General features: G+C 31.4%; 3 protein-coding genes across 3 annotated transcripts; 1 reads left to right on the top strand and 2 right to left on the bottom strand.

Moving 5' to 3' along the window:
- Positions 1-196: 196 nt before the first annotated feature.
- On the bottom strand, positions 197-2,661 carry LOC124931596 (probable beta-1,4-xylosyltransferase IRX9H). Its single transcript, XM_047472103.1, has 3 exons — positions 1,050-2,661; positions 705-951; positions 197-620 (listed from the first exon to the last, which is right to left on the bottom strand). The coding sequence occupies exons 1-3, from the start codon at positions 1,901-1,903 to the stop codon at positions 453-455; spliced, it is 1,269 nt and encodes a 422-aa protein (XP_047328059.1). The 5' UTR covers positions 1,904-2,661; the 3' UTR covers positions 197-452.
- Positions 2,662-3,397: 736 nt separating this feature from the next.
- On the top strand, positions 3,398-9,085 carry LOC124932898 (ER membrane protein complex subunit 1). The gene is made up of 12 exons (XM_047473607.1): positions 3,398-3,573; positions 3,666-3,793; positions 3,862-3,924; positions 4,276-4,397; positions 4,913-5,019; positions 5,094-5,901; positions 6,456-7,187; positions 7,421-7,642; positions 7,727-7,822; positions 7,914-8,108; positions 8,383-8,496; positions 8,570-9,085. The coding sequence occupies exons 1-12, from the start codon at positions 3,479-3,481 to the stop codon at positions 8,828-8,830; spliced, it is 2,943 nt and encodes a 980-aa protein (XP_047329563.1). The 5' UTR covers positions 3,398-3,478; the 3' UTR covers positions 8,831-9,085.
- A 2,137-nt stretch (positions 9,086-11,222) lies between these two features.
- Positions 11,223-15,671, bottom strand: LOC124928879. The gene is made up of 8 exons (XM_047469127.1): positions 15,484-15,671; positions 14,288-14,470; positions 13,589-14,109; positions 13,375-13,509; positions 13,219-13,290; positions 12,973-13,131; positions 12,499-12,902; positions 11,223-12,404 (listed from the first exon to the last, which is right to left on the bottom strand). Exons 2-8 carry the CDS (start codon positions 14,467-14,469, stop codon positions 11,223-11,225), a joined length of 2,655 nt encoding a protein of 884 aa, XP_047325083.1. The 5' UTR covers position 14,470; positions 15,484-15,671.
- Between the last annotated feature and the right edge of the window lie 5,606 nt (positions 15,672-21,277).

Here is a 21,277-nt window from a genome sequence, read left to right as displayed (position 1 = left end):
GATCCACCAAACGAAGGGATTCGACCTTAGAAAATTAAATGCTAATCAAGACCATCCTAATTTGAGTTGTAAATAGGCATGTTCTTTTAATGAAACTTGTTTTACCTTTACAAAATCGAAAATGACATTATGGTTAAAACTACTTTTACAGGAGTTGGTTTATCCAGCCAAACAATTCTAAGAGATGGCCAATGAATGTCACAAAACAATTGAAATGCTATTTCAGATACAACAACATGGATTACACAAGATCTAAACTTCAATGAATACATTCATTCACACTTTCCAAGGGCATTAATTGAAGCTTAGAAGAACAAACAATGTTCAAAGACACAAAACTATAAAAAATCGTGTCAAAAAATTCTCAAAGGCAACCGTTTGCTTCTAGTTTCCTCCTCCAACCAATCCAATAGTAGAATCTTGAACCATTGCAGATCCAACGAAACAATTTTTCAAGCCAGTGGAATCGTCACATCAAGACTGTTCTTCATATGCCACCGAGGAGGATAAGGATTCGATGATTCAGAATGATGTTGCCAAACAAGAACTTTTGATGAGTTCTGCTGTAAGCATTCCATTTGGCTTTCGTCCTCCACAACTTGTGCTATGAAGAAACTCGCCTAATCACATATAGTCTGGTTAATCACAAGCCATAATAAGTACAACAATAACAAAAAGACAGATTAACTTATAATGAAACTCACTTGATCTCCTACGTTTACAACATCCACATGCCTTATCGGTTCAATAGTGGGTCGATGCCATCTATTCGTATCCCAAAGTATGGTGCTGTTAAAGGCAAAACCGGGCATCTCAGAATGGAATCTTCGAAATCTTCTAACTCTTCCATGTACGTGCCACCCGATAACTCGTGTCTCATTACAAACGGGGCCCTCAAGGATAGCGTCGGTTCTCTCCATTAATCTCGCTACAGTCCACGTCCCAAATCGCCTGTGAGACTCACAAAAAGAGAATACTAAAATTATGAATTATGTCTAAGCAGACACAAATACAACAATCTAGAGAAAAAAAGAAGAAGAGGGACATACAAAATCTTCCTCATATCTTCGAAGAGATCAACCGAATAAATATTCTCCTCGTCTGCAAAGTACACGATTCCATCAAGACGATGTTTTTCTATGTGGGATAATGCCGTGTTTCTTTGGTGAACTCTTTTATCTTTAGCCTCAGTCAAGTTGTTGTTAGTGCAGACAAGATGCCTATACATGACACTGTTTCTCCTCAAAATATCAGCTGTTTCAGTTTCAGCAGACTGAGAAGACAAATCCACCACAATCCACAAAAGAGGAGATCGAACTAGCTTCAACGTAAGTCCCAAACGGTTCAGTCGATATGCTTGAAATGGACCTGAATCCGTTGGTGTCACAACAATCAAAAGCTTATGAAACTCCCTGTCAGAACCCAGATGATCAAATTGAACCAGCTCTGTGACTTCTTCATTATCCAAAACAGAACCATCTACTAATGGGGTCGAGTTCGTTTCCAGACGAGGAGGAACTGTGTCGAAAGAGAAGGATTGATGTTGTTTGAAGAAGAGATTCGTGGAAGCAAATGGTGTGAGTCCAAGAAAAATACCAGCAGCGAAACATATGATGAAATGGAAAATATATCTCCTCCAAATTTGTCCTTTCAGTTTTGACCTCTCTAATGGCCTTGAAGATCTATTTGAGAAAAGACCAAGTATAGAGTATTGAATCCTATACAACAGATAGTCTAGAAAACTAAGCAAAGAAGAAAGAACACCGATTGGCGGATGATGGGATTGAGATTGAGGCTGAGCAGATGAAGATCTGGACAAAGGAGAAGCTAATGAGACTGCTTCACCGTTTGAAACACTACCAGGTCTAGGCAAAGGAGACAGTGTCCTTCGAATTGAAGCCATTGAAACGTCCAAATCTTTCTACAGAGTTTAATAATATCCAATATGTAGAAATTGAAATTGCCTTCCATGAAACTCCATATATAAGAACAGATAAAACAGAGAAATCAGCAAGAATCTTCTTTCTTTAATGGGCACCATAAATTATTATATTGAACTTCTTCACATATCTCTGTCAATTTCAACAACGGCTGGCGGATCTGGAAAAAGAAACTTGAGGAGATTTGATCTAATACAAAACTACAAAATTTGAGGGATACCCATCGACGTTGTACGAAGAAAAGTAAGAAATCCAACAGCTCAATCCAAAATAAGCAGGAATCAGAAACAGAGTGACTTCTAGCAAAGCAATATCATAAAGGTAGTAACTTTGAAGCTCCTTCCAATCGTGGGAAACCTCTTGAGCTCAATGATTAGAGAAAAATTAAAGTTTACCCATTTTGAGTCAGTGTAAAAGGGGTTGTCCGATCTCATAACCCAGTGAATAGCAGAGAGAATCGGAGATCTTTTATAGAGGGAAGGTTAGCTATTGCCAAATGATTGATCGAGCATTCGTTGTTTGATCGTGTGCAGTGAAAAATAGGGAAGAACAAGGCGAATGGCCATCGCCCACTGTTCTCTCAATCTGAGAACAGGACACACGATTGCTGGGACGCCGCCGGAGAGGATGGAGACTGGAAATAGAAAGAAAAAAAGAGAGATTCGAAAGAAAGTGAGAGAGAGAGAGAGAATGTTCACGGGTGTGAGAGACTTCCCAACTCAAAGCTCGTCATTTTGGTCAAGCTTTCTATTACAGATTAGAAATAATTGGTTTTTAAAAAGTTGCTTTTTAGATTATTGAATTATTAATTTTCACAATAAATCATTTTTGAGCAAAAATAACATCATTTTTTTTTCTCAAAAATAATAATCATCGTCACTTGCTTATGAGCCATTAATTTTATAAGAATTTAAGTGAGAAAATGTTTTTTATTAAATAAAATTGTTTTTGTTTATGTTAAAGTAAATCATACTAATTTCTTAAAATTTACTGAAAAAGGATTATGCTCTCTTCATAAAATTCAATAAATAAATAAATAAAAATCAAGCAAATGAGCTGATCAGTAAAACTTGATAATTTAAAGACTAAATGCAAATTTTATATATAATTCAATTAAATATAATAATAATTAATCTATTAAATTAGATCCAAGTGTAATAATAGGTTAGTCCATATGAGAACCATCCTAATTTCATTTATATTTAAAAAAAATTAAAATAATAATAATTAACTAGTTTTAAAAACATTTATTTTTTCTAAAGATAACAGATACTGAAAAAAGTAATTACGTTTTAATCTGACGTTAATAAAATCAAGAATAAAAAAAAAACTTCAGTTAAAATTGGAGGACTAATATTTCATATATGGTAATTTAGAGGAGCTTATTTCAATTTCGACGCCGGCCTGCTTTTTTTTTTTATTTTTTTTTTAGTTTATTAGGTATCTCTCCGCAAGGAAGCTCGCCTCTCCTCAGATCTCTAAGTGAAAGATAGTCTCCGGTTTGAGAGAGTGATTACTGATATCTAGTCGCCATAATCATGGCGATTAGGGTTTTTGTTGTGCTTTTCATCTTATTGTCTTCTTCATACACCATATCTTCCCTCTATGAAGATCAAGTCGGACTTATGGACTGGTTAGTCTAATTTCCATCATCATCCATACGCAATTAAGAACATTTGTGATCTCGCTTCCTTTAGTGTTAAACTGATCAGATTTCTATTTCAGGCACCAGCAGTATATAGGAAAGGTTAAGCACGCTGTTTTCCACACACAGAAGGCTGGACGGAAGAGAGTGGTAGTCTCCACCGAAGAGAATGTCGTCGCATCTCTCGATCTTCGTCGTGGCGAGATTTGTATGTTCATCTGCTGCTATATCAATTTTATTGAGATATTAATAAATTCGTTTGGTTTGGACTTGCAGATTGGAGACATGTTCTTGGGGCTGGTGATGTTATCGATCAAATTGATATAGCACTTGGAAAATGTAATTTCCCTCCATCTTGTTACACAACTTAAATTCTTACTTCTGTTTGTGGATTTCGTTTGTAATGATAATCAAACCTTTATTGATGGTAACAGAGAGTAGTCAATGATAAGTTTAATGTTGAATATATGTTCAATCATTATAAATTAGTTATATATTAGTACATCTTAGTAGTTAGTTATCATATTAATTATTCTTAACTCCTTGGAGTTTCCATGTTCTATTATAGATGAATGCTATAATTTGGTGAAATTGAGATTGTTAATTGGCTGAGGTGTTCAAGTTTGTATATTTTCTGCATATATCAATTCCATGCTAAGAGAATATTTCCCCTGTTTCTTTTTCTGCCAGATGTCATTACCTTGTCATCAGCTGGAAGTACACTGAGAGCATGGAACCTTCCTGATGGACAGATGGCGTGGGAGTCTTCACTTTCAGGCTCAAAGCCCTCAAACTCATTTTTACTCGTTCCGGTTAGTTGTCATATCAAATGTTTCCTGTTGGACATGGATAAATGTTATATATCGCATCTGTCTCCTTCATTAATCCTCCCATTCCGTCTCAAGGCATTTGATTGTCAATGCTTGGAAAAATATGTTGTGTGGAAATTCTGAAAATAGGTCCCTTTTGCAATCTTCCTGTGTAATAACACCCCATTATTATATTTGCAATAAGACATTCTCTAGAAGTATATTGAATATGTAACTAGGTCAGCAATTTAATGACTTTGTCATCCTTCCTAAGTGGAAAGTGTTCTCTTTATATTAGGATTTTGAAAATCAGTAGAAAGTTTTCAAGTCTTTTCTTATCAGTACATATGGATACCATCTTCTAGTAATCTTTCTAGCTGCAGGCATCAATAATGATTTGTGAATGTTTTAATCTTCGTAGAAGCTTGTAACCTATGACTCAAGCTAATAGTCTGTTCTAGAGCTAACACAATGCTTATGGGAAACAATTGAATATCAGCATCTTTCTGTATATGCAGGGAAAATCTGAAAAGGATACTGTGATCATTGCCTATGGGAACGGGTGTTTACATGCTATTTCAAGTGTCGATGGTGAACTTCTCTGGAAGAAGGAACTAGATGAAGGGTACATGATTTTTGTTAGCATTTTAGTTTCTTCTTTGGGCAATGTTTACTTAATAGATGCACTCCTGATTGCAGAATTGAAATCCAACAGTTGGTTCAGCCCTTTGGGAGTGAGCTGATATATGCTGTAGGATATATCGGATCTTCCCAGTTTGCTGCCTATCAAATTAATGCCGATACTGGTGATTTGCTGAAGTATGAAAGCGAGGCTTCTCCTGGTGGCTTTTCTGGAGAGATAGTGTTGGTTTCAGGCGAAACCTTTGTGGCATTTGATGCAACTCAGACACATCTGGTCTCAGTAAAGATCAGGAATGGAAAAATTAGCTTTCAGCAAACACATATTTCAAACATTGTTGACAATCTTTCTGGAAAGGCTACACTGTTGCAATCTAAGCTTGCAGGGATTTTCGGTGTAAACGTTGGTACATATACTACATTCGTTAAAGTTACAGATGAAGGCCAATTTGTGGTATTGAGCAAAACCAGTCATGCAGCAGCTCTTAGTGATGTTCTCCCAATCTCAGATGGCCACTTTGCCTTTTCCATTATTCAGCTCGATGGTGATAAGATTCAACAAACAGTGAAGGATGTTGAAGACTGGGGAAATGATTTTCTTATTGAGAGAATAGATATGACAGAAAAGAGAGGGCTTGTGCATAAAGTTTTTCTTAACAACTATATTAAAACAGACAGGTCTTACGGATTTAGGGCCTTGGTTGTTATGGAAGACCATTCACTTCTGTTACTCCAACAAGGTGAGATTGTTTGGACTAGGGAGGATGGGCTTGCTTCTATAATTGATGTAACAACGTCAGAATTACCTATAGAGAAGCAAGGTGTTTCTGTGGCGAAAGTAGAGCAGACTCTTTTTGAATGGCTTAAGGTATTATACATTGAAGTCCAGACTTTTATTTTAGCATTTTTTTTACATAAACATGATTATACCGTTGTTTGATAAGGGCAGATCGATCTGAGGGTTTGTAGCTGATACTTTCTAGGTAGACCAATTCAAGAATTATTTAGAGAACCAACTTTTCTGGCTTTGATCACTAGCTTTTCATGCAAAATCACATGTCCCTCTTACAATATGCAAAATCACATGTCCCTCGCTTTATCTTGTAAAAGAGAAGGAGAAGCTAACATCTTTACAATATGCATTATTTGCTTGCTTTTTGTTGAAGTTTCTTACATTAGTTATTTTCCCCTCATCCAAGTTAAGAAAAAATGAAGAAAGAATGGTATTTAGCCATTGTTTTGCTGCATGTGTAAAACTTTCTCATATTGGTATTCCATCTCAGTTATTCTCTCGCTTCTGTTATTGGCATTGTAACTGTTTTGATCACTCAATGCTATTTTTTATTGCATTCATCCATATAATGTTATTAAATTTTGCTGCCGTGAATTTGGATTTGTGACATGGTGTTCTATTTTTGGAAGGGCCATCTCTTGAAGGTTAAAGGAACTTTAATGCTTGCAACACCTGATGAGGTAGCTGAAATTCAGAAAATCAGATTACAGAGCTCTGGGAAAAGCAAGATGACACGTGACCATAATGGCTTCCGGAAGCTTCTCATAGTGCTTTCCAAATCGGGGAAAATCTTTGCTTTACATACAGGAGATGGGAGAATTGTGTGGTCTCAGTTACTCCGTTCCCTTCAAAAGTCAGAAGGATGTGAATTTCCAGTTGGACTTAATTTATACCATTGGCAGGTTCCACATCATCATGCATTGGATGAAAACCCATCTGTTCTTGTAGTTGGAAGATGCGGTTCAAAACTCGATAATCCTGGTGTTCTTTCTGTAGTGGATGTTTATACAGGAAACGAGGTTAATCCCTGGGGCCATGTTCACTCCATTTCGCAAGTTGTTCCGCTTCCTTTTACTGATTCAACAGAACAACGCCTGCATTTGTTAATAGATACTCATGGGAATGCACACTTATACCCAACAAATACTGAGGCTCTTGAAATCTTCCAACGTGAGTTCACAAATGTATATTGGTACTCGGTTGAAGCTGATACCGGGATCATTAAAGGCCATACCTTGAAGAGTACATGTACTCTAGAGGTTGAAGATAAATACTGTTTCAGCTCTCGAGACTTATGGTCTATTGTTTTCCCCTCTGAATCAGAGAAAATTATTGCGACTGTGACAAGGAAACCCAATGAGGTATTACATTATCCATTTATTACCCATCCAGGATAGCTGAATCTTGAGCTTAAAGAGGTTGAGATCTCAAGTTCGATTCTCACTGAAAGTACTTTGATAGAAGTGTGTATGTGGGGTGGGGGTCATGGCAGTGAAAAGACCATGTTTTAAAAAAAATGGGAAAAATGTATCATTCTGTTTAAAGATTTCTTGATTATTATCTGGCCTGATAACAATTATCTTTGATCGCTTAGGTGGTCCATACGCAAGCTAAGGTTATGGCTGAGCAAGAATTGATGTATAAATATATTTCAAAGAATTTAGTTTTTGTGGCTACGGTAACACCAAAGGCTAGTGGTGAAATTGGCTCTGCCACCCCGGATGAATCTCAGCTTGTTGTGTATCTAATAGATACTGTGACTGGTCGAATATTGAACCGCATGGTACATCACGGTTCCCAGGGTCCGGTCCATGCAGTAAGTTCTCATTTCTATTTGCATTAATGTTTTTCTCGATTGAATTTTCTTTTACTTTTACCAACTTTTCCATACTGTTTGAAGGTTTTCAGTGAGAACTGGGTTGTCTACCACTACTTCAATCTTAGAGCACACAGATACGAGATGTCAGTCATTGAGATCTATGATCAATCACGAGCTGTACAGATTCCTTTGAACCTCTCAGTTTTTATTTTTACTTTTTATGAAAGTTCGACAGATATGAGTTTAACAAAAAATCTTATATCTACAGGATAACAAAGATGTTCTGAAGCTTATTGTTGGAAAGCATAACCTTACATCTCCTGTTTCGTCGTATTCTCGTCCCGAGATTCTAACGAAATCGCAATCTTATTTCTTCGCCCATACTGTTAAGGTTGTAGCAGTTACATCAACTGCCAAGGGCATTACTTCAAGACATCTTCTCATTGGCACTGTTGGTGATCAGGTTAGCTGAAAGTTTGGTTAATCTCTTGGGGTGGAAAACTGAATTTCAAGTGTCAAATGAATTATGTCTCTGAAAAATAAAAATGTCTAGAAAATACTTAAGACTATTTTACAGTTATTACTTATTATGACTAACTTGATTAATGTCCAATCATTCAAACTTACCTAAGGCAAATTTTGTAGCTTAATTTTATAATAGTAGTTATTAAATAAATTTGAACTCAAATAAGTATTTAATCATTTAGATCAAGTGTTAACATAATTTTTCTGGACAGGTTTTGGCTCTTGACAAGCGTTTTGTGGATCCTCGTCGAACAGCTAATCCCACACAAGCTGAAAGGGAAGAAGGACTAGTTCCTCTTACAGATTCACTACCAATTATTCCACAGGTAACTATAATTTACATAAGATTCTTACAACTTACATCGTCTTTATACTAAAAAGTTGTGATTTTCTTGTTAGTCCTACGTGACACATGGCCTTAAAGTTGAAGGGCTGAGAGGAATAGTGACGATTCCGACAAAGCTGGAGTCAACTTCACTTGTGTTCACGTATGGGGTTGATCTCTTCTTCACACGGATTGCACCTTCAAAAACCTATGACTCGCTCACTGAGGATTTCAGCTATGCGTTACTTTTGATCACAATATTTGTTCTTTTAGTAGCAATCTTCGTAACATGGTATCTATCCGAGAAAAAAGAGCTCGAAGAGAAGTGGAGATGATCGTATGAAACCAGCTATGACTGTTGATTTCCCAATTCTTTTTGCCCAAACACAGCTGGTTACATTTTTGTTCAGCCTTAAATCCACCATTGCACTAATTTTCTGTACCATTTTCACCATGTTAACTTAAAATCATATTTTAGGTTCTTTAATTGAAGCAAAGATTGTTTTTTCATAATTGGCCTTATTTGAAATTTTATTTTTTTACTTGGATTGGAATTTAGCTAAGAAGCCACAATTGAATTTTTAGTTACAAATATACCACTTTTATTCATGACCATGGACATTTTCTTTTAACTCTCACTGAACCAATTGGAACAATGCTTTGAGTCAGAAGAAGGACCAGACTTAATTCATATATAATTTTCAAAGGTGGTCAATTTAGACCTGATTGGCTAAAATTATATTATAATGTTTTATTATCGGTCATTAGATTGCATTCTCATTCATTTAGTATAATTCTTTTTTATATTTGACAATGAAATGGAGAATTGATAAATAAACCCTCAAGGCTATCAACAAAAAAAATATTATAATGTTTTATTATCAGTCATTAGATTGCCTTCTCATTCATTTTCATTTTGAGCATTGTTCAATATTTATAAATGTAAATCATCAACAAATTTAAATGATAATTAACTCCATTTTAGTCTAATGGTTAAAGGTTTAATACAAGGGTGTAATGGTTTTTTGCAAATGATAATTAACTTTTGGTGTGGAAGAAAGATTTAAATTGAATAGTTTATATTATATTAACAACAATATCTCAATATTTACGATTTTTTTTTCATAAGGGTTAATCACATAACTCGCAAACACATTTAACCATTTAATCAAATGTAGAATTTACGATAAGAAGGTTGGGGGTATCCAACTTTTATTGCAGCTAGGCTAGAAGATTATATGATTTATTATGTACGAAGATTAACTTAGTATGTTACAATAACTAAAACTAATGACATAGTTAAATTGAGAAAAATAATTATAATAACATATTTTATGTTTAATTATTTTGATATATATTATAATATAGAATAATTGTTAATTTATATAAAATCAACATATTTAATATCATTTTTAGAATAATTTAAATTAATTTTACATCATTTTATTATATATTATTAACATTTTTCATTATTATAATGTTATTATTTATTCCAACAATTTAATATCAAAAGATTCAAATTTTTTTTTATCAATATTATAAAAAAAAATGCAGTAGGATAGTTAATAAAAAAATTAGAATTCAAATTCCCTTCTAGTGACTCGTGCCAACAGGATATCAGTGTATCACTCAACTAGAATTTGATTATATTTACATTTACATCCAAATCAATATAAATAAGTATTTGAACTTTATCTTTTGTAATCCTAATATCTTAATTAGAAAAAATATCTCTAAGTATATTTAAAAAAACTTTAGTCAATATAGTTTAACTCATTGTCAGTGTTGTTTTTTTTTTGAAAAATCTTGTGCATTCACTACTCTAGGTGTTATTTTTGTTTTTTGAAATATTTATCATGATAGTGTTTAATAGTTGAATATAACAAAATATATATATATATATATATATATAATAACTAAACATGAAAAACTAATTTATAAATATTATTGTCAATAAAATTTTAATAAATTATATAAATTTATTTATAATTCACAAAACATTTAGGTAACTAAAAAGACAAATCAACTATTAATCAAATCAAAGTGCATTCAAGAGAAATAAAAATAAAAGTCAAATATAAAATACAATAAATATATTTATTAAAATTTGAATTTTTTAAAAATAAAATAAAACCTATTTTACTAGTTAAGGGGATAATTTATAAATATATCATTTCAACCATGGATAATAGTAAATCAATAAGAACTCAATTTGATAGAATTTTTTTATAAGTTTGATTAAATTCAAATTTTCACCTTTTAAGAAAAACATAATAAACAAACATAAAGAAAATTGAAACCCTCCAATATAAATATATATACAAATACAAAGATTCACAATGTTACCAGATATGGGATTCAACTCTTAGTTTTTCTTAAAGTCATAAAGATCAATATAATCAAGGCAAAATTGCAATTAAGAGGGATTATTTTGTAATACAAATAAGGTTCAATAAGCATGTGCAAATACTATAATGATAGAAAACATTTAGTAAAAAAACATCTAAATTAAAACATGTTTACAATTATATGAAAAAGAAAGAAAAAAAAATCCCATTTCAACAGTCAAGATAAAGACTCAAATCTGGATAATATCAATTCTGAGAATCTACAGTAATTAAGATTTAAAAAAGATAAAAATAAAAGTACAAACAAAGATAACAGCAGCACACTTGTATTTTTCTTTTTCTAAAAATCCATAAATTAAAATTCCAAATGAAAAAGAATTCACCTGAAATGATGAGCATCTTCTTTCTTCTTCTTCTTTCTCCCATCGACGATCGCACGAGATCGCGAACGCTTTCCTCTGGTAGAAATCGCGACCTTTCCCTTCCCTTTCGCCTTTCCAAATCCCTTTTCGAATTTCAAATCCTTACCACAGATCATGTATTCGTTCTTCGCCCCGGGGACAGTAAACTCGGCTGGGTTTCTATTGATGCTGCAGAAGTCATTGATGCTTATACTCCTTGAAGGACCATGCTTGGATCGGTTCGATTTTGTTAAACCCTCGTTACTACTACTGCAACGTTCCTTCAATGGCTTTTTGTTTCTAGGTTTCGCCTTTTCAGAATTCAAAATAGAAGCTTGACCGTTTGTTTGACTTGGTTCATGACCTAATTCGATTTGAATAGGAGTTATGGTTTCCGGTTCATGAACTAATGGAACTAATGCGTTTTCAAAAGGTGTTATGGTTTCCTTCTTCCCCGTATTAAGATAAGCAGGACCAAACTTGATAGTAGGAGTAGCAATAGCAGGTTCAGGTTCGGTTGGAGAAGATGATCCCCAGGTTTTTTGAGAAGAGCAAGAACCGAAGGTAAAACCAGAGTTGAATTTAAATCCTGTGGCGTTCTTCAGGCTGAGAAGTTGCATAGCCGGTATGGCTTCATTTGGATCTGTTGCTTCTTTGTTAAGATCGATGATTTTGAACCGCTTACCTATCCATGGATTCTCTGTATATTTCTCGAAAAGTGATAGACTATTTGTTTTTTCAACCTTCTTTGGAGGAGGAATACTTATCTCCTTTTCCCCGACATTGTTGTTGTTGTTGTTGCTGCTGCTGCTCGGATTGATCCAATTTTCAATGTTAATCTTTGGACTTGAAGGCTGCCCGGATTCTACAACTTGATGCTTTGAGAAATTACTAATCTCTGTGTTCTTCGCGAGTTGCCCGATGTTGTAATGGTTTGTGTAGAGATTGGCTGAAGCAGCTACAACTGCTTGATTAACTTGATAGTTTCCAGAATTCCTTCCTGCAGCCAATATTGGAGAAGTCCTTTCTGCAACATTCTGTCGTCTTTTGTATAGATTTTTTGCAAGAAGCTCGATTATATGATTAGTTGTATATTCATCTGTTGCTATCACTTGTTGATCGTTCATCGACAATCCACCACCACCACCAGAAGATAGTTCCTGCAATATATAAATTTAAAGATTTGAATAATCAAAACTGAACATTTGATTCAAGAATTTGAAATTAAGGAGCTCATCAACATCATCATATTACCAAGAGAGGTTGATCCTGATGGTTTGAAATAGGCATCTCGAAATATGGTGGGATTTCTTCATTGAGATCACAAAGTAAGTTCTTTCTTCCCCGAGGCGGTGTTCGAAACTCAGTTGCCAAGCCCAGGAGATTCTTACGAGCTTCTGATTCTTTAGATGAAGAACTGGAAATCGAGATAGAATCAACACTAATAGCAGCATTTCCAGAATCTTTGACATGGACATCTCGGGCTTGGGCTTTTCTTTCTGAATCCATCATCAGCTCAGTCAGTGATCGCGTTTTCTGACTGTAATCATGATCTGTAATAATCCGCTTCCTCTTATTATTATTATTATTTCCAACTCCTTCTTCAGCCAATCTTGGCATCTGAGGATTTTCCAGTACAGTTCTCTCCTGATCTATTCCTGTAGTAATTAGGAATCAAATTAGAACAAGGAGAAAAGAAGAAGAAGATGATGAGAAGAAGAAGAATACCCATTAGGAGAGAAGTGTAAGAAGACCATCCAGTTCTATTCAAGTTCAAAGGAACTTCAATTTCACGATTCATCTTCGTCAATCTGTTCTGAATTTGGTTGGTCAGTTGAGGAGGCAAGTTCCTCATTTCAGTTTGCCTAGAACTGCCCGGTCTTAAATCTGCTAAGGCCAACATCAAAACCCCATTATAGTTCCCCCGATATCATAAACAATAAACCAAACAAACAAACATTGTTCATGTTATACCTTTGCCACCCAAGAACACAGACCGATTGATCTCCTGACCCGTGTTCATCGCTCTTATGCCAGTTTCTCCAGCTGAAACCAAGAGTTAATTAAACAAGAAAAATAGAAGAAGAAGAAGAATACAAATCAAATAATATATAAAAAAAAAAGATTTACTTTTGGTAGAATTGGAACTTCCAGCTCCATTATCTGATTTCTTCTGCAGTATTTGCTTATTGTTATCAATAAGACCGAAAGTACTTGAACCAGTAGTTCTGAAGTTTGGCAATCTTGATCTTGATCCAAGTACAGCTGCTTCAAAAGAACAATTATTAATCATTCTACATAAATATTTCTAATAATTAAACCAGAAACTACATATATAATTTACCTTTCTCATAACTAGCTCTTGAATTAAACCCAGAAATTTCGTTATTACCGATTAGGGAAGACAAAGAACATCCAGCAGCCTGATCTCCAAGTCTCTTTTCATTCAAATGACGATTCTGATATTGATCAGCCCGGTTTACATTCAACTGGCTAGATGGAGAATGATCAAGAATACCACTAGTAGGCCTTAATATTGTAGGAGGTCTGCAAGGAACTCCAAGATTCTCAACACCATCTAAATTGATCAAAGGATTCATACCATTAACTGATGATATTCCTCCTAATCCTGTCTCCATAATTCCGGGCAGCTGTAAATCCTTCTTACCAATATCTCCACCAATATTGGATGATGCAGCAACACTTGCTAATTTGTTAATCTCGTTAACACAATGCTGACATTTCCAATATCTGAAATCAGGAACCTCTAAAGGAGGCAATCTGTTTCTTGACTGATCTCCAACCATTAGTGGAAATGGGAAGCATGCATTGATGTTCTTCTTTCGCATTTCAGCAGTATATCCACTGTATTATATATAATCCAAAATACATATCAATATTAAATTATACTCAAAAAGTAAGAACACAATCAACCATGATGAACCGGATCAAATTAACCATAATATTTCTCATATCAAAATACATGCATATATACATGATCATGAACATGCTAGCTAGGTCATTGGGAGACTAGACAGCTTACCGGATGGAGAAATTATGGTTACAGCTGCATCGAGAACTCTTGTTTTGCTCGAGTGTAGGATAACCAGAAAGGTCAATTTGTATTGCTTCGATCTTAATCGGCGATTGTATCCGCGATGGAGATGGAGATGGTGTGCCTATCATTATAGGTTTTTTTGAATTGCTTCCCTCTTTATCTTCCATTCTGAAATTTATAAACAAAACAACACATTATATATATATATATATATATATATATATGATTGGGGAAGAACAACTAAATGAACTGCATATAATTTATATTGATCATGAATTTATGGAATGATTATATCTGAAATGTGAAACTATATAATGCAAGACTGTTGTTCCTTTAAAATAAATTAATTAAAATTTGGGAAATATGAAATTAAGTACACAAATTCATGAAGATCGAAGCAAAATAAATGTTTATTGGAAATATTTTGGGATGAAAAAATAAGAAAACATAACAGCATATCTTTTGGAAAATCAAAAGTCAAAAAAATATTTGATTTATTTAAGGTAATATACATCACTATAAATATATAAAACCCTAATTGTTGATATACGTGGAGCCATTTACACCACTAAAATCTACTTTCCTTATCCACTCATATATACCCAATAAAAATGGGAATAGTTGCAAGATTCTATGAACCGTGAAAATCTGATAATCGAAAGAAAAATAAATCAAAATGCTGCGCTAGGGTTTCAAGTTTCAACCTTTGATCAAATTAAGTTGACAAAGAAGAAGAACATTTCATATGAAACTGATCTATACATATATGAATAGATACATAAACAACCATATCATTTGATCGATCAACCTCTCTCTCTATATATAAACCCATACTTATCCTTCTAAACCTACCACCCCCATCTCCAAGCATACTGAAAAAAAATTAGGGTTTTTCCTCAAAGAATCAAATCGAGGTGAAAACAAATATATTGAGCTAAAAAACCATTCAGAATGATTAAATTTTGAAAGAAACATCAACCCAGATAAACAAATCACATGAAATGACACATCCTTACGTCAATTAAATAACTCAGGCGCTGTAACTGAAAACAAACAGATAGATAACAAACCAAATCAACTGAAAAACTTTGATTCAATCATCTCATAGAATTAATCCTCATCTAACGAAAAAATGAAAAAGAAAGCTAAACCGGATAAGATAGATTAGCTGAAGAAGTTACCTTTTATCAGACCGCGACCGCAAAACCCGATCGGCCTTCTCCGGTTCAGAAACTGATATCACCAGATAGATCTTCTCAAGAAGATGCTGAATAATTTCAAGATGTAGAGAGAGAAAGAGACTGGAGTTTAGATTTGAGGTGCGAAATGAACGGAAACCCTAATTCACTAGGTTTCGGCGTAGAGAGAGAAATACTGAATGACTGTAGTAGAAAGAGAAAGAGAGAGAGAGAGAAACAATCAAAATGTGTGTCGGAGAGAGAAAAAGAATGGTGATTATTTTGCATGTAGGGACACCTGTGTACGTGTCTTTATATATATATATATTATTATATAATTGTTTTTTAAATATTACTTACAAATGTGATGAAAATTGGTATATATATTTTTTTTCTTTGACTAGATAAGATTTTTGATATGAAATGATATTTATTTACTAATTAACATATAATCAAATAATTTTAGTTTTGTAAATTATTCAATGAATATAAAGACTAAAGATATAAACTTTTACTAAAAAAATTATAGGAATTGAATAAAAAAATATTTTAATATTAGGTTTGATCATTTAAATAAAGCGATCGATTAAAGATAAAAGAATATAAGATATGATAGTGAATTATTGCGAGATTACTCGAATAACTAAAATGAAGAAAGATATGTATGTAATCTGACCAAATATTCTATTATCTTATGTCAATTAAAACTAAGGACGCGTTCGATTTGAATTATTGAAAATCACGTTGATTGATGTGATTAATATAAAAAAGAAATGTATAACTCAAAACTAACAATTTGATGACAATAAAACTAAGTTAGACCTTGTTCGATTTGAGTTTACTAAAAATATAAATGATTTAATGTGATTAATGAAGATACATAATAAAAACCCTAATCGAACACGACCTTAAATAGTTTGACCAAATATTTTATTGTCTCTTGTTCGGTTTAAGTTTTTAAAATATATGTTATTTGACTATAAAGTTGATTAGAAAAATAAAATATATTAAAAATAAAATATTTTAGTTAATTTAAATATGTAATTGACAAGAATATATAGGTCGAACTATAAAATATTAGAATATATTTAATCTCAAATAACTTCGACCTAGAGCTTATGTTAAGTATTTGAACTAATCAAACAACACTTAAATGTGTAATCTTACATAAATATTATTTGAAAAATAAAAGGGTAAAATGGGTAAAATAATTTAATTACAGTACCCAATTTTAATTTCAAACATACTGTACCATTTCATTAGCTGTTAGGATTTGGACGATGATAAAAGGTATGTTTGAAATGGTATTCGACAAATCGTACTATGCCACGTGTTAGTACAATGGTGGGAAATTAATCAATAAGCAGATTTGAAAATCGTAATAACTCTTAAAATTTACCCTTTTAATTAATTAATTTGAGAAAGCTTGTATTTTTTCACACCGAAAAATAAACCATATTATTACAATATTTGTCTGAAAATATTATCAAGTTACTATAACCCTTAAACAAAATAAAAATAAAAATATTACTCAAAGGTTAAAACCTCGTACAACTATATCTGTTAGCCTTAGCCGGCCCTACCGTACTGTATATGTTTCTTAAATTTAAATTATAAATCTTATAAATATTAAAATCATTTTATATATTAAAATTATTTTAAATTCAATAATTATTACATTGACTTAGCAAAATAAAAGAGTTATGAATGACAATACCTTAACTATATATATATATATATATAATAAGAAGAAAATCACAATTTTATAATTTGTCTTAAAAATTATATATAATAATTTTTTTCCCTTTTATTGAATGAAATAGAATGGTACTAATTAAAATGTTTATTCATGTATTGTTTTGAAACGCGTGACAGTTTGTTTTCATTTATGATCTTTCTATTCTTATAATTATTTGTCATATTCCTTATAATTTTATTTATTTATTTAGTGAAATCCACATTTCATTGCTTCTTAACAAATTTTATTATATACAACATTAAATAGAAGTTTTACAAAGAGAATGTGAAAAACCAAACCCCTTTCATATATAACTAAGGGCAGTTAATAATTTCCCAACCCTAGTTAAAATGTTTTTAACAAATGTTACCGGAGTTTTGTACTACAAAAAAGTAAAAAAAAATAAAATTTAACCCCTTCTACTAATTCATATGGATTTCATGTAATTAGTTGGTGTGGAGTGAATACAAAAGTTCAAAAATCATAGTAATCCTTTTTGCCAAGAAAAAAAAAATACATATATAAATACATAGCTTCTTAATTTTATTTTCTTCAGATATTTGTACTTACTATTCACACCACTCGCAAAAACATCTTATTAACTATATATAAATATAAGGATTGTATATTAATTGTCATTAAATAAAATATATAAATTAATATTTCAGGTTAAATACTAATTTTCAATTTCGACAAGTCTATATATACATAAGGGAAAATACAAGATATGCAATTTAGTTACTTTTAAATTTTAGAAATTCTACAAATATGAGCAAAATGGTAATTTCATAAAATAATAATAATAATAATAATAATAATAATAATCCAACCCATTTTCTCTATTCTTAAAAAAAAAATCATCCATAATATTGTGTTCAAATATAAAATTAGCCAAAAACCTAAATTTATGGGTTACATAAAATTCCTATTTGGGGGGTAAAATTTTCTTTTTCTTTTATGAAAAAAGATCCATTTAGTAAATTAAATAATTCAATTCCATAAAATAAAAATTGTGGAATTGGTTAGTTATTTGTTTAAAGAATATTGTCTTAATGGCTATTAATATTTATAATTTATAGTTAATAATGTGGTTATAACAACAAGCACTTGTGATCATTAATTATGATATATAGATTCTTAATATCACATGCCATTAATTCCTTCTTAAGACTTTTATGTATAAAATTAGTCCAAATCTAATTACTGTCACAGAAACTTTACAACAATAGTAAAATTATTTAAGCAATTTGTCGAATTAATTAGCAAAAAGTAGTACTATCAAATTACATAAAATTTTATAAAATTACATGAACATTTTTTTTAAAGGAAATTATTAAACTTTATTAATTAATAAAAATGTCACATTTAATAATAAGAATACATTGCAAAAATCATTCTCTATTCAGAATAACATTCAACCAAATCCCCTCAATTACATCTTCCCATCAAAAGTGGAAACAATTATAAACCTAAACTAAAAAAAGGGAAGCTAATACCAAGCAAGACTCTTAACCCTAGGGAAGACGAGCTAGGCCCAAGCCTAGGGCAGCCCAATCTCCCCGATCCAAATATCGGGGTCGCTACGCCGCTACGATTAAAGAAGACCGTCCACCCTTAGTAAACCTAATATTCAGGGTCGGCCCTAAATAAAATGCGGGATGAAGTGCAACTATAATTAAAGAAGAACTGTTCATCCTCCCCAAACCTAATCATAGGGCCCGACCCTAACTAAAATGCACGATCAACCACAACTACTATTACGATCGAAGAAATTCAAAACTAAATTGGCATAATCGTACAAAAAGCGGTAGAAAGAAGCATTTTACAAAATAAGAAAATATAATTTTATTTTATTTTTCCTTTAACCAATTTTAAACAAGTCTTAAAAAACAATGTCCTTCAACCAACTTTACTCTATAACTTAGCAACACAAGTTTTACACTAAAATTTTGTATTATAATTATCTATAATATCCACTTCAAATAAATTAGTTTTCCCAGTTCATGTGGATCAATTTAATTGTATTCTTGAAGATGATGCTTCAATTTTGTAAAGATCATTTTTGTTTATATTAATTATAAATAATTAGTCTAACAATTTAACATTATTGTAAAAAAAATACAAAAACTTTTGAAATTGTTATATTTATTATATATTTTAACTAAATAATAATAATAATATTACTACTAATATTAATATATATATATATATATATATATATGAGAAATGATTAGGTGAGGAAATTCGGTGAGGGAATTTGGTGAGGGAATGACTTGGCATCATCTTATTTACCCAAAAAATCAAATAATTTCTCTCTTTTTTCTTTTTTCCTCTCACTTTTACATTTTCCAACCAATGAAGATGATGGCAAGTCATTCCCTCACTAAATTACATCACTCTATCACTCCTTTCTCTCTATATATATATATTATAATTAGATAAATAATTGAGAGAGAAAATTTAAGTGAGGGAATGAGACGAAGAATTATGTGGAATTTGATTGGCTGAAAAATAATATAATTTCTCTTTCTCTTTTCAATTATCTCCCAATTTTTCATTCCTATAATTACTATGTAAAATTAATTAATTTAATTTAAAAAATTTACACAATCCTATAGTTGTGATATTCTAACCTACTAATATATATATATATATATATATTATAATTAATATGTAAAATTATTTTATTTAAATATATAAATTTAGCACGATCCTCCTATCATAATTAATAAGGTATTTTTAGGTATACTTTATTGTTTTATCCATACCTTATACCTTACCGAAAATTTCGGTATACAAAAAATCCATATATTACCTTATCTTGATTTGATATATCTTGATTTCGGTATTCAAAAAATGCATAGATTTACCTTATAGAATTACCTTACATTGATTTCGGTACGCCGGTACGGTATCGATAATATACCTTTGATACTTAAAAAATATATTAACTTAAAAAAAATCAATTTCATCGATAAGATAGAGATGACATATATTGAATAATATTTCAGTATAATTATATTTTTATATTATTAAAAAAAAAATATTTTTATAATTAAATTAATATCAAATCTATTTAATTATTTCTTTATAAGTATTATATATTTTTTAATTTATAAATATTATTTCAATATATCTCAATATACTAAAATTTTAAAAATCTCAAACTTTTATCGTACCAATACTATATACCTTACTTTTTTCGGTATACCTTAAAAGTCAATATTTTCGATATATTAGATACGATATTTTCAATACACCTGAAATATCGATATTTTTTTTTACCCTAAATATTTTTAAGTATATATATTGAATATAAAACTTTTAATTGAATAAAGATTCATTAATTAAATAAGTTATTGACTTAATTAATATCTAAAATAATGAAAAGGAAAGAATGAAAAATTAAATTTTGATCATAAATGCAATACTTAATTACCCAGCCAGCTCTCGGTAATACACGAATCAGGTCCCTTTCTTTTAGGAAGAGACAAAATTGCACGGTATTGCATACACTCTTTGAAAACAACTGTTTTGGGTCTCTCTATCGTGCCATAAATTTTATTGTACCAGATTTCCAAAATAAATAAATAAAATTATCATTTACATCAATTTTATAAAAAGTACATCTTAGTTAATTATTGTTACTCAGTTTATAATCTAATATTTATATATTTTGTTGCTCCACCAACTGTTGCTATATATTGTCAAAATAATAGATATATATTAACATATAATTTTTTTATTGTTAAATAAAACTCTCACGCATAACCATAGCTAGGGTAAGGACAACTTTTTAAGGTCATCACTTCCACAGGCATAAGGTTTGAATTATATGACATGATACGTGTTAGTTAATAAAACATAACATTAATTTAACCTATTAGACAGAGTTATATTTGTGATATAACCTAATAGTGAAATAAAAAATAAGAACAAATTTATTTGGACACTTCAAATATTTTGGATAGCTAATGCTCTCACGTCCATTGATGAATACATATCATTTTTCATAAATTATTTAAAAGATATATATATATATATATAAATAAATAAATA

This window comes from Impatiens glandulifera, chromosome 3 (assembly GCF_907164915.1).
Source record: "Impatiens glandulifera chromosome 3, dImpGla2.1, whole genome shotgun sequence".
Taxonomy (NCBI): Eukaryota; Viridiplantae; Streptophyta; class Magnoliopsida; order Ericales; family Balsaminaceae; genus Impatiens; species Impatiens glandulifera.
The sequence above is the reverse complement of the archived record's forward strand: the minus strand, read 5'-3'. Positions and strand labels throughout refer to the sequence as shown.